The 14115-nt window shown below is 43.6% G+C and overlaps 1 protein-coding gene across 4 annotated transcripts in view; it reads right to left on the bottom strand.

Moving 5' to 3' along the window:
- The window catches only part of plxna1b (plexin A1b), a 211125-nt gene that overhangs the window by 104320 nt on the left and 92690 nt on the right, over nucleotides 1-14115 (bottom strand). For all 4 annotated transcript variants that reach the window (XM_086168083.1, XM_086168082.1, XM_086168081.1 and 1 more), the window contains exon 5: nucleotides 578-678. In XM_086168083.1, coding sequence (XP_086024209.1) covers nucleotides 578-678 — 101 coding nt within the window. The remainder of the gene's footprint in view (nucleotides 1-577; nucleotides 679-14115) is intronic.

Raw genomic sequence — 14115 nt, forward strand, 5'->3', positions numbered from 1 at the left:
GTGTGTGTGTGTGTGTGTGTGTGTGTGTGTGAGGGATTGGGGGCAGATTTTGGAACAGTGGCAGATCGGAAATGAGCGAGCGGCCTCCACAAACGGAGGATCATCCGCGGGTCAAGTCAATCCTGATTGTGTGAGCAATACCTGACCAAAACACACACACACACACACACACACGCACACACACACACACAGGTGGTGTGTGAGCTTGTGCATGCACGTGGAGGTGATATGTTTTCTAGCTCTAATTAATCATCACTTCACCTTTCAATAACGTGCTGCGACTTACGCGATCGAAACAAACGACATGGGAAAACAACCTGGGACCTCAGAGCGGGAAATTTAAAAATAAAATAAAATAAAATAAGGAGGTGAAAAAGGGGGAAACTCTGCAAAAAAAAAAAAAAAGGGAAAAAAAACACAGCTGATAAGAATAAAGCGTAACCGTGGAAAGTGCTGACATAATCACTACCTGATACGCCGCACGGCGAAAATGAGTCTGAGAGGTAATAGGCTGAAGTGTGTTAATGTGCGCCTGGAGTGAGCACGCATGTGTGTGTGTGTGTGTGTGTGTACTTACACATTGTGGAGGACACACCAGCCGCAGTGAGGGTCTCTGGAGCCCAAACACTCCCCGCAAGTGGTGTACTGCTCGCAGCTCTCCACAGGAACCCTCACCACCTGGACGGGGAGAAGACGGCCAGATAATAAGCTCCGTTCTTGGGTTTAATCTGGAAATGTGAGACGGGCGAGTGACAACTTATCGGACCGATTTAATGTCAAACGCCTCAGCAGACCGTGTGTGTGTGTGTGTGTGTGTGTGTGTGTGTGAGTGGGGGGGAAGGGTGGGGGGGTAGTATCTTCTCGGGAGAAAGAGCCAGACATGGAGCCTTTCCATGTCATTGTTCATGTGTGTGTTCCGGGTGAGGGCTTTCAGTCCAGCAGTGTGTGTGTGTGTGTGTGTGTGTGAGAGAGAGAGACAGCCGCGGTGAAGCGTGCACAGGTGGGGCGCCCTGCGGTGCACGTCGGGACAGGTGGCCGCCGAAGCGGCGCCGTGATGGACAGGTGACCTCAGAAGAAATCAACGGTGCACCGACGTGAACGAACCCCCGGGTGAACGGGGGAGGGAAAAAAAAAAAAAACACAGAAGCTGAAACATCAGAAGTTTCCTCGGGGGCGACGGCGGCCTTACAGTCGGCCAGGTTTGAGATATGAAATGTGAAAAGGACGGCCGAGGCTTTAAAAAAGAAGAGGGGGAAAAAAAGAGCGAGGGTGCAGTCGGCCGTGCCGTAACCCGATTTGAGATCCGCCAAAGTCGGACGATGAAGAGCGACTTGCGCGCGGCGTCTCCGGGGCATCGATGCGAAGGAGGCGCTTTTTATTTGAAGCGGCGTCGCCCGGCTGCTGACAAAAACACCAGGTGATATTTTCTGTCACTTGACGCCATTTCTGTTGTAGTTTTTAAGCGTAGTTCTACACAGCAACCAAAAAAAAAGCACTTACAGAATGAGGAGGACCATGTATGTGTGTGTGTGTGTGTGTGTGTGTGTGTGTGTGGATATATCAGGACAGACAGCGACTGAGTCCAACACAGCCTGCTCGGCCAGGTCCTGCTGCGTGTGTGTGACAGGACCCGGCGTGCGCTTGTGCGTGCACGTCAGTCATTCACAGCCGCGAGCTCGCTGATAGGCCGCAGATGTCGCCTGAGAAACAAGACGGAGGGCAGCGCTTTGCCCTCGAAAGACGAATAACCCATGTTTTGATTTCGGCGCGAGAGACAGAAATTCCCATAGGTTGCGCATCGGTGTGTGTGTTTGTCGCCGTGGCAACGTCGGGCTTCATGCTCACCGCACGCAAGATCAGTGTTAAAACACTTAAAACTGTGGCATAACGGGGGACTTTTCCCACATTTTTTTGGGACGGCCCTAAACTGATGAAATTCTGGGAAGAGGTTAAAAAAAACAAATAAGTGAGATTTTAAAATTAAACAGACCCATTGATCCACAGCAATATATTATGGGTACAGCATCAACAAGCGATTTAAGGAACAACCATTCCTGTGCATCGTGTATTTGCAAGCGTATATGCAGTCCCTATTTCCTCTATTGTAAGTCGCTTTGGATAAAAGCGACTGCCAAATGCAATGCAATGTAATGTAATGTAATGTAATGTAATGTAAAAACCAGGTGTTTTCGCTTAGAGTTCTTCTATTAATTGCACATAAAATGATCACAGTAAACTGGCTCAAACCCCACAAACCCACCCTGGACCAGCGGCGTCAGAGGCTTAAGGATGGAAACTGCATGGAACGCAGAACAGCAGACTTACGACTTCAGACAGACCTATATCTTGACAAATGGGCACCCATTAAAAAATATTTGGAGAGTTGAAGATATTATCTCTATTTGACTGAGCTAGATGTTTTTTTTGTTTGTTTGTTTGTTTTTGTGTTTTTTTTTTTGTTTTTTTTTTAATTTCTTTTATTTTATTTTATTTATTTTATTTTTCGCTTACAAGTGAGGAAATAAGTGACCTATAAAGAATATTGTATAATGTGTATCTTGTCATGAGGTTTTGTAAGAATGTGTGTGACTCTGTCAAGGAACCTGTTCTAATAAATGTTCAAAAAAAAAAAACAAAAAAAAAAACAGTAACTAACTCCTAACACACACACACACACACACACACACACACACACACATATTGGGTGATACGCTTGCAGCTTGGACAGATAAAGGAGAAGGGTGGAGGGATGAGAGAAAAGAAAACACATGTCAGAAAGAATGCAGGGGCCCCTGGTGAGAGATAAAGCTGGTTAGCTGTGGGATGGAAACCAAGTGGACAAAGGAATGCGGCGATGAAATATTAAACCGCGGGGAGGAGAGGTGGGGAAGGTGGGGAGAAGGATTCCTCCGCGAGCTTCAAGCGCCGCAGACGTGACGCAGATGTGACATAGCAGAAGCCGTTTACGCTCCGAAACGCCTTTCGGGCCGGACGGAGAGGCGAAAATAAAAAAAAAAATCCCTTTCATTTTTGCGAAGCGGGGGGTTTTTATCGCGACCCTCGACGGGGTAACCATCCGAGGTGGATCCCCCAATGAACCGCCGGCCCGTGAAACGGCGCTTCTCGGGCTGATTTACGGCGCGGCTCTGCTAAAACTAGCAGAAAAAGCTAACCTCAGCTAAAAAAAAAAAAAAAAAAGAGGTTTGCAGACGTTCACGACGCGGACATTCGTGCAAACATTGACACGGCTTTGGACTGCAGGAGGAACATGGAGACTCCACGCAGGAAGGGCGAGGGAGAGCGGCGAGGACGGGATGTTCCACCTCCGCCACGCCCTCTCCATAAATCATTACGTCTGTGATTAAGGACAATTGTCCACATAAATCATGCAAACACTCGGGGGTCCTCGGAGAGCGAGCACCACCTCCCGCCCCCCTCGGTGAAAGGCCAGGCGCCGCATATTGTTGGCGTTCGGAAGCGGTTTGTGGTCGCGGCGTGAGAAGGAGGGGGTTTTACGCTTCTTTCCACTCTGCTTGGATGGATGTATATTTTCTGTGTTATTTTTTTTTTCGCATTCTGTCTCATAGTTGAAGTGTACCTATCATGAAAGTGTGGAGGACTAAAAGAAGTTAGAGGTCTGTGAGAGACAGAAGTCTTGCTTGTGTGGAGGTGACCAAATACTTATTTTCCATCATAATTTTGCAAATAAATTCTTTAAAAATTGGTCATTTTGTCATTTTCTATATTATTTTTTTCGCATTCTGTCTCTCATAGTTGAAGTGTACCTATAATGAAAATGACAGGCCTCTATCATCTTTTTAAGTTAATAGGGAAAAATATAAAGAAAAATGGGTTAGAAGAAGGTTAGAAGAAGAAGAAGATAAAGAAAAATGAGTTAAAAAATAAAATATGTTATATTTTATATATTAAAAAAAAACAATAAAATCTAGAAGAATTTAGATAGCCTACAACTTCCAAGAAAAAGGAAGCTTTTAACAGACAATACCAGGAGTTTTACTTGAAATATGGATTTATCTGCATAACATGCGTCGGCCGGCTCTAATGATCGCTGGTTGTTGTTTACTTATTTTTCCACTTGTATTTTTTCTATAATTTATTTAGGGGGCAGAAAGGATGTTGTACTCATGTTATGTTGTTGGCGCAACGTTACTGCTAATAAAGTAAAAAATAATAAATAATATTGTAGCACTTTAAGTCAGGGGAAATACCCTGTTGAAGGTAAAATGTCTAATTAATGATAACAATTAATAATCTCTATAAAGAAAAATGGGTTAAAAAATAAAATGTATTATAATTTCTTCTTCTTTCGGCTTTTCCCTTCAGGTGTCGCCACAGAGAGTCAACTTTCTCCATCTAACCCTATTCTCTGGATCCTCCTCTCTCACACCAACTACCTTCATATCTTCTCTCACTTCATCCATAAATCTTCTCTTTGGTCTTCCTCCAGACCTCCTGCCTGGCAGCTCCAATTCCAGCATCCGTCTACCAATATATTCTCTCTCCCTCCTCTGTCCATGACCCAACCATCTCAGTCTGGCTTCTCTGACCTTCTCTCCTAAACATCTAACATGTGCTGTTCCTCTGATAGACTCATTCCTGATTCTCTCCATCCTGGTCACTCCCAAAGAGAACCTCAACATCTTCATCTCTGCAAACTCTAGTTCTGTACTAAAATGTATTATAAAATATAAAATGTAATATTTTATAATATTATATATTTTATATAAAATATAATAATAATATAATAATAATATATAATTATAATGTAATACAATATAATATAATATTATAATATATTATATCCATTATATAAAAAATATATATATATATTATATATATATATATTATTTATAATTAGATATATATTTTATATATATTTAATTATATATTTATAATTAGATATATATTATAATATAGTATAATATAATATATAATTATATATATTAATATTTAATTTTAATATTATATATTTGTATAAAAATATAAAAATATAAAATGTATTATAATTTATATATAAAAAAAGAATAAATAAAATCTAGAAGAATTTAGATAAATATGTAGAAAGAAAAATGTTAAGAAAAAAAAATAAAAATGTGTTAATGAAAGTGAATGGATCTGTGTCTCCATATCAGGGGTGTCAAACTTCTTCTCAGCGAGGGACCACATCAGCAGAATGGTTGCCCTCAAGAAAAAGATCATCCAGCACTAGTAAGGACATTAACTTTGTTTAAAACCGTCAACTTTTCATAGCATGCAAACACTCGGGGTCCTCGGAGAGCGAGCGCCGCCTCCCGTGAAAGGCCAGACGCCGCATATTGCTGGCGTTCGGAAACGGTTTGCGGTCGCGGGGTTGAGAAGGAGGGGTTTTACGCTTCTTTCCACCACCGACGGGTACGAATCCAGCTTGGATGGCGGTATAGGAGTATGAAGAAAGAAATAAAAAGAATGTGTGTGATGTTAGTGGAGCAGCCGCACACACACACACACACACACACACACACATTCGCGGCATCCGTCTTTGTGTCCCACTCGATGGCTCTTTTAATGAAAGCCAATTCCCGACAGCGTGCCACATTACTCCTTTAAATTACCTTATAAACCAAGCCTGCCAGCTCTCCTCTCCTGCCACCGCCTTATTTACAACGGCGTCCGTCTCCGTCCTCCGTCGTCCGTCTTCGCTCCCGCCCCGACCGTATCGCGGCACCGTGACATCTCCTTTCCGCGTTAAACTTTCCACCTTTCCTCTCCGATCTGTTTTAACAGCGCGCCGTCGCCTACCTTTTGAAAAGGCCGACTAACAGGCTTTGCGACGGTCGCCCCCCCTCCTTCCAAACTCGCGCCCCGAAACCCAGCGGACCTGTAAAGCTTTCAGCGCAGCTTTTCATTGGTTGTTAAATTAAACACATAAAAGGATCGGCCTTGTTGCGGCTTCCATTTTTTTTTTTTAAACACTCAAACACAGACTCTCTGGTGGAAGAAGAAGAAGGGAGGAGGGGGTTGCAGAGGAGAGGTCTGGAAGAAGCCTCTTCTCTGGGTTACTCTGTCTGGAAGCCAGGAGGAGGAAGTCAGTTATTCGCGGTTATTTTTAGAAACGTGCACGAGAGGCGGCTGCATAAATTAGTAAAGCGTGCGCCCGCCTCGGCAGCCGCCGCTAAACTCTTTTTGCTTAACATTTAACCTAAAACGGCTCCGGGGCTATCAACGAGTACTCCATGTTTGCAGATGATATCCTGTTGTACACTGCTCAAAAAAATAAAGGGAACACTTAAAAAACACATCCTAGATCTAAATGAATGAAATGTTCTTATGAAATACTTTGCTCTTTACACAGTTGAATGTGCTGACAACAAAATCACACAAAAATGATCAATGGAAATCAATTGTATCAACCCATGGAGGTCTGATTAGAAATCACACTCAAAATTAAAGTGTAAAAACAAACTCCAGGCTGATCCAACTTTGATGTAATGTCCTTAAAACAAGTCCAAATGAATCTGTGTTGCTTCCTGAGTGGACACTATGATTTCACACAAGTGGGATTGACTTGGAGTTACATTGTGTTGTTCAATTGTTCCCTTTATTTTTTTGAGCAGTGTATTTAAGAAAACACACACACACACACACACACACACACACACACACAGCGGGACACACACATTGATTGATCGACCAGGAATTGAATGCTAATGAAACAGGACGGAGGCAGAGACGGGCAGCTCAGCATGAGTGGCAGTCGGGGAATCCAAGAACGTGTGATGATTTGGAAAACTGAAAGCAAAACACAACCGCATGTGGAATAATAATAATAATAATAATAGTAATAATTATCTACAAATATGTTGTCACGAATGTTGCGGTTTATGTTGATGCTTGTTTTCTGTGCGATTTGAGGAATTTTGTAAGTGAGGTTTGGGGTGCAAGGAACTCTGTTTTGTTTCTTTTTTTACCTGGAATTAATTATTAATTATTATTATTACGAATCAGACGTTTTACCATCAACCATGAAATGCTGCAATATTATTTATTACTTTATTAGCAGTAACGTTGCGCCAACAACATAACATGAGAATAACATCCTCTCTGCCCCCCTTAATAAATTATAAAAAAAGTACTTAAAAGTACATATAAAAATAAGTAAACAACAACCAGCAATCATTAGAGAGCCGGCCAACGCATGTTTTGCAGATAAATCCATATTTCAAGTAAAACTCCTGGTATTGTCTGTTAAAAGCCTTCTTTTTCTTGGAAGTTGTAGGCTATCTAAATTCTTCTAGATTTTATTTGTTTTTTTAATACATAAAATATATTTTATTTTTTAACCCATTTTTCTTTATATTTTTCCCTATTAACTTAAAAAGATAATAGAGGCCTGTCACTTTCATTATAGGTACACTTCAAATATGAGAATGCAGAAAAAAAAAATATAGAAAATGAAATTGTTTGATTTTTAAAGAATTTATTTGCAAATTATGATGGAAAATAAGCATTTGGTTGCCTCCAAACAAGCATGACTTCTGTCTCTCACAGACCTGTAACTTCTTTTGTAAGAGGCACCTTAGTCCTCCACAGGTTACCTGTATTAATGGCACCTGTTTAAACTGGTTATCAGTAGAAAAGACGCCTGTCCAAAACCTTAAACAGTCACACTCCAAACTCCACTGAGGCCAAGACCAAAGAGCTGTCAAAGCACACCAGAAACCAAACTGGAGACCTGCACCGGGCTTGGAAGACTCAATCTGCTATGGGCGAGCACCTTGATGTGAAGAAACCAACTGCGGAAACTATTAGCAGAAAATGGAAGACATACAAGACCACTGATAATCTCCCTCCATCCGGGGCTCAACGCAAGATCTCACCCCGTGGGGTCAAAATGATCACAAGAACGGAGAGAAAAATCCCAGAACCCCGCAGGGGACCTTCTGAATGACCTGCAGAGAACTGGGACCAAAGTAACAAAGGCTACCATCAGTAACACACTCCGCCGCCAGGGACTCAAACCCTGTAGTGCCAAATGAGTCCCCCTGCTTACGACAGTACATGTCCAGGCCCGCCGGAAGTTTTCCACAGAGCATTTGGATGATCCAGAAGAGGACTGGGGGAATGTCAGAGAATGGTCAGATGAAACCAAAAGAGAACTTTTTGGTAAAAAGGAGAAAGAATGCCGAGTTGCATCCGAATAACACCGAGCATACCGTGAAGAGAGGCGGTGGAAACATCAGGCTTTGGGGCTGTTTTTCTGCAAAGGTACCTGGACGGATCCGTGTGAAGGAAAGAATGAACGGGGCCATGTATCCTGAGGTCTTGGGTGAGAACCTTCCATCAGCAAGGGCATTGAAGATGAATGGTGGCCAGGTCTTTCAGCAGGACAATGGTCCCAAACACATGAAGGAGTGGCTTCGTAAGTAGCATTTCAAGATCCCGGAGTGGCCTAGCCCATCTCCAAGATCTCAACCCCATAGAAAATCTAAGGAGGGAATTGAAAATCCGCGTTGCCCAGCGACAGCCCCGAAACATCACTGGTCTAGAAGAGATCTGCATGGACGAACGGGACAAAATAGCAGCAACAGTGTGTGAAAACATAAAGCATTGAAATGAACTTTTGTTATTGACCAAATACTAATTTTCCACCATCATTTGCAAATTAATTCTTTAAAAATCAAAAAATGTGATTTAACGGAGGATCTGGAGGACGTCTTTGGAAGCACGTGGGTCGGTATCACCGCAGCCACTCCTGGAGACAATCACCCTCCAGAAAAAAACAAACCCATCACTCTTGGGAGTATTTCTCCTGAAGGACGGTGAATCTGAAACCCTCCGGAGAACCGAGCGGCGGAGCGGTGAGCGGCGAGAGGGTGAAAAAGGAGCGGTGGAGGCAAATGTGACGGCGAAGGTGGAGGTGGTCTAATTAAGTGAGGATAGGAGGGTCGGCCAGCCTGCTAAATGACTCTGTCACGTTAGCAAATGGACTCGGTGAGGATTGAGGAGCAGCCGGTTCCTCGGTTCCTGTCCTCGTCATTGAATCCTTCCTTATTCGCCCCGTCTGCGGGTCGCGCCCGTTAGCCGTTCGGGCGGACGGATGGATGGTGACGGCGGGGAAAGGTAAACAAAAACGGTTACCGAGGCGACACGAAGCTGAGCTGAAGAAGCTTCTGGAATGAGGAACGAAGGGAAGAGATTCAAGTCCAGTTGCCGCGACAAGAAGATTTGACGGGATTCTACCACTTGTCCTGCGAGCTCCATCCCAGCTATCACTGCGCAAGAGACGTAAGAAAATAACCCAGAAATTAGGATTCTGTATTCACGTTAGCTGGCGCAGCAGTTAGCAGCAAGAAGGCGGAGTCTCTGTCTTCTGTGTGGAGTCTCCATGTTCTCCCCGTCTCTGATTGGGTTCCTCCAGGTTCTCCAAAGCCATGCAGGAGCTTCGCTGGAGACCGTAAACTCACCCAGACGTGTGAATGGACGGTTGTCTCTAGATGAGTCCAAATCTTCTTGCCTTGGCAACCGGATTTGAATTTCTTCACTTGAAGACGTTTCTCCCCTCAACCGCTTCTTCAGTTCTCTGGGATGAGGGTCTTCAAGTGAAGAAATTGAAGTCCTGGATGACTTAGAGTGTGGACGGTTTCCTCAGGGTTCTTCAGGCTCCTCCCGCAGTCCGAAACAAGCATTGGAGACACTACATTGTTCTCTCTCTACATCCAGAAATCTTCTTTTGGTCTTCCAACCATCTCTGACCTTCTCTCCAAAACATCTACCATCCTTCTGATGGACTCCTTCCTGATCCTCTCCATCCTGGTCACTCCCGAAGAGAACCTCAACATCTTCACCTCTGCAACCTCCAGCTGTACCTGCTGTCTTTCAGTCATTGTTAGTGTTGGAGATCATCTCACCAGCTTCTCCTCCACCTTCTCCACCACTCCCTGTAGCCTCAGCGTTCCTCCCGGGTTCCTCTCCTTCACACACATCTATTCTGCCTCGCTGCTCCTCCACCTCTCTAGATGTTCCTCAACCTGTTCCCTGCTCTCACTACAGATCACAATGTCATCTGCAAACATCACGATCCATAGATGTTCCACAAGATCCACTCATCTGTCAGACGCTCCATAATTAATGGAATCATATCACGATTTATATCACAAGTGAATGAATGACAGGATGAAGTTCCTACATCTTCTACAATATCACAATAGCACTTTCAACTTGCAAAATACATATTTTATTGCCTGTTTATATATTGTATAGTTATTTTATTGCCTATCTGTATTTTACATACATTGTCTATTTTGTACAGTTTCATATTCGTATTGTCCAGGACTACAGATGCAAATTAGCTATAAGCTACAATCTGGTACAAACATCTCTGCCTCTGTGCTAAATGGAATTGTACACTGTCCTAATAAACTTCTAAACTTCTAAACTCCAAGAGTTCCCTTCGTTTTCCCCGCAGAGGTTATCTCGGAGCTTGTCGGGGGTCGTCCGAGGGCGGATCCGTCGAGGAATCCGACTCGAACTCCCCTCGCGGCGTCCTCGTCACCGCGGATCGAGAGCGGCGAGCCGACCCGGCGGCGTCGCTCCGAGGCCTTCGGTCAACGAGCCGCATCCTCCAACCGTCACGGAAAAATAACAATACGGAAGAGCGAGCGAGAAGGGAGAGGACGGGGAGGAAACCATTAACCCTCCCCCTCCGTCTCGCCCTCTTTCCTAACCCTATCAGGCCGCTCTATCACGCCGTCCTCCGGGGGGAAGACGGCGGAGTAAAACAGAAAAGAGATGAGAAGGACAACGCTATCTGGTGACAAACTGGAGTCCCATTAGCGGCGATAGCATCGCGCGGAAGAGGAGTATTGGAGCGCGGCTTCTCTTCTGCAAAAACAAAACCGCCGGGCGACGATACGACGGGAGGAGGGGATTTAGAGGAAGAGCTTGTGAGATCATTATTCCTCACATCTTCTGTTAAAAAGAAGTCCTTCTTCTTCAAATCATGGGAAAATGTGGAAAGCCTGTTCAGAAATAATGCGTGATTAAAATGCCGGGGAATCGCCGGCGGGACTCCGTTTTGGACGATTTGAGCCGGTGAGCCACCGCAGGCGACGGCCGACGTGAAATAACGGAGGAGAAAATCTGAAATCTGAGAAATCTGAAAGAAATCTGTTTCCCTGGTGGGAAAACGGAGATCAAAATGCGATTCCGAGGACTCGAACTTTGCCGACTTCTCGGATTGAGGAGAGTCACAAAACGCTAAGTGACCGCACCCAAAAAATAATATATAAAAAAATATGTAATATATAAATAAATAATAATGATAATAATAATAATATAAATAAATAATAAAAATAAATAACAATGAATAACAGTGAATAGTAACAATAATAATAAATAATAATAATGACTAATAATAATAATTATAATAAATAATAATAATAATATATATACACACATACACATATATACAAAATTATATATATTATTTTCTGTTTTTCTCTTATTTTATTTTATACATGTTTATTTGATATTCATTTTTTTTTTACAATACTCTTGATGTTCACATGGTCCTCATGTGCCTCCCCGATTGCCCCTCGCGGACAAATAAAGTTTTTCTGATTATGATTGTGTAGATTTTAATGCATAAACAATGTCTGTTAGTTCTAAAAATGATTTTAAATTATTTCAAATACATGCTTTTCTTTTGAAGGGGAAAACAATATTTCATTATGGCACCAATGTTGTATTCAATTTTTTGAAAAAGTGCAAAATGTGGACAACTTCACATAGACCAGGTTTCCCCAGTGTCTGGATTTACAGCACAGTGTGTGTGTGTGTGTGTGTGTGTGTGTTCACAGTGACAGTGCAGGGAAGTAATGGTTCCAAGTCGTGTAATTGAACGTCACACACCTGACAAGTACACGGCTACAAAACCCCGCCGCTCCCCTCGTCCCTGCTAGTCACTCGACGGCCATCTTTGCCGCGCCGCGCCGCGCCGCGCCGGGTCTATTAGCATTTACATAACAATGGCCGCCATGCATGTGTAGTCCTGATATGTACCTAATAGGTAGGCGCGTGAATGTACTCGCGGTGAGTCATTTACGCCGTATGCTGTAAAGCTACCGAGTCGGAAAAGAGGAAGCCGGGGTCGAACTTATGAAACCGAATGAACAGCTTGGAGAGTCGGCGCGCTGGGAAATAAGCAGATTAAATGGAAGATCTTTTATGTAAAAGTGTTCCTGTGTTTTAGCGCCGTTCCAGCCAAATAAACTACGCAATGCATTTTTGTTAGCTAACAATAGCTGGCGCTTACGAGAGCGTCCCGTGCCCGTGAACTCGGCAGCTCCTCGGCGCGCCGGAATCCGCCAATTGAGGAAAATGAATCTTTGTGCTCCTCAGAAGTGTCTGATTAACTGTTTCTAGTTTCCCTGATTGATACGGCCAGCTGCGCGCTGACGTCAGCCCGTGCTAATGTGTTTACAAACCGGATTGGCAGCAGACCAGTAATATGTGAATGTAAACAGATCGACACACACACACAAACACACACACACACACACACATAGCCAGACGTGGATTGATGTCAGATAGGATGCCTTAAACTAGAAGAGGCCGATAGGACCTTGCAGACGCCGTCTTGTGTTGTATGGAGCCGTGTTTGAAAAAATCTGCGCAAAAAGTGCTCCAAAAAGAAAAGATGATTTATTTTACATATAACACACAAAAAAACAAAACAAAACAAAAAAAAAAAACGCATGCATGACATTTTCATCAAAACATAGGCTCTTTTCTCAGATGCTTATCGGAGATGTTTGTTTTATTTCTAGTTTTTGGTTATTTTTTGTGCAGCTCTTGTTTTTGCTTGAAACGTCATGCAAGTTTTTTGTGTTATATGTAAAATAAAACTTTTTGGAGCACTTTTGGTGTTATTTTTCAAACACTACTTAGTCAACTTTTTTTGGGATCCAGCACCCAATCCCTAACTGGGTAGCGGATGCGCGTGTGTTTGTCTTTTTTAGTTTGTTGTACGGAGACGTAACAGCAGCGTAAATGCACATTTGAGCATTTACGAGGTGGACTATCATTATCACTGATTTATATTGATTGTTTTTTGCTCTATTACCGGACATATGCATGAAAGTATTCCCAATAGTCTGTTTTTTGTTTTACGGCTTTTCTTTTTTGGGCTTCCTGCGGTGTATGTCAATGTTAGCCCTTTATTGTCTGATTTTAGCTCAATGTTAGCCAAATGTGTTACCGAGGGAAAATGGCAACCGCCTCTAGGCCTTTAGTTTAAAATAAACCCAAAAAAAAAAACCCATTGTTTTAACCAGTCGGATTTCAAGTTGGCTGCGCGGTCCATCTTACATCACCACTTCCACGTCTTCTGATTGGCCGGCAAAAGGGCGGACTCGTCGAAGCTAACGCACCTGGACTGACCGATGCTAACTTAAATGTTTAGCATGGTATTTAGCGGCGTTTCCTGCAAACGACAAAGGCAGAAGGAGGAGACGGACTCACACATTTCGTAACAAAGACGTCTCCGAGCGGGACATTCAGTCGCTAGCCTTAGCGGTAGCCTTAGCTTCTGCTACTTCTGCTGGGAATCCCATCTGTTTGGACCAAAGCACGCTCGGACACTTAGCAAGCAACGGAGCGATTCTGGAAGCACCTCAAGCCGACCTACAGCTGTACGAACCTTCAAGGAGAGCTAGCTGAAGCGCTAGCTTCAAAACTCAAGCCACCAACGTACGTGAACCCTCAAAAAACCCTGTTTTTTTTGCTTTTTTTTTGCAGCGACCCCCCCCCTTCCTCCAACCTGCGCCCGTCCTACACCTGCACACATTTTTCTCCGCTGTTTCAAGCCTTTCAAGTCCCGTGTGTCTGTTTTCAAGGATGCTCACGCTCGATCCAAATGCAGCCCCCCCTCCCTCCCTGCAACACCACCGGGGGAGATAAATATTCATGCTTTCAGCAATTAGCTTGTATCGCAAACCGAGCTGCTATCGTGAACATGGGTGCCATCAAAGGCGGGTGGAGTGGAGAGGTAAATTCATGTGTGTGTGTGTGTGTGTGTGTGTGTGTGACACCGAGGCTGAGTGTGTGTTCAAAGAA

The sequence above is a fragment of the Fistularia commersonii genome, chromosome 21, assembly GCF_037954325.1.
Source record: "Fistularia commersonii isolate RoL2024-O1a breed Wild chromosome 21, RoL_Fcom_v1.0, whole genome shotgun sequence".
In the NCBI taxonomy this organism is placed as follows: Eukaryota; Metazoa; Chordata; class Actinopteri; order Syngnathiformes; family Fistulariidae; genus Fistularia; species Fistularia commersonii.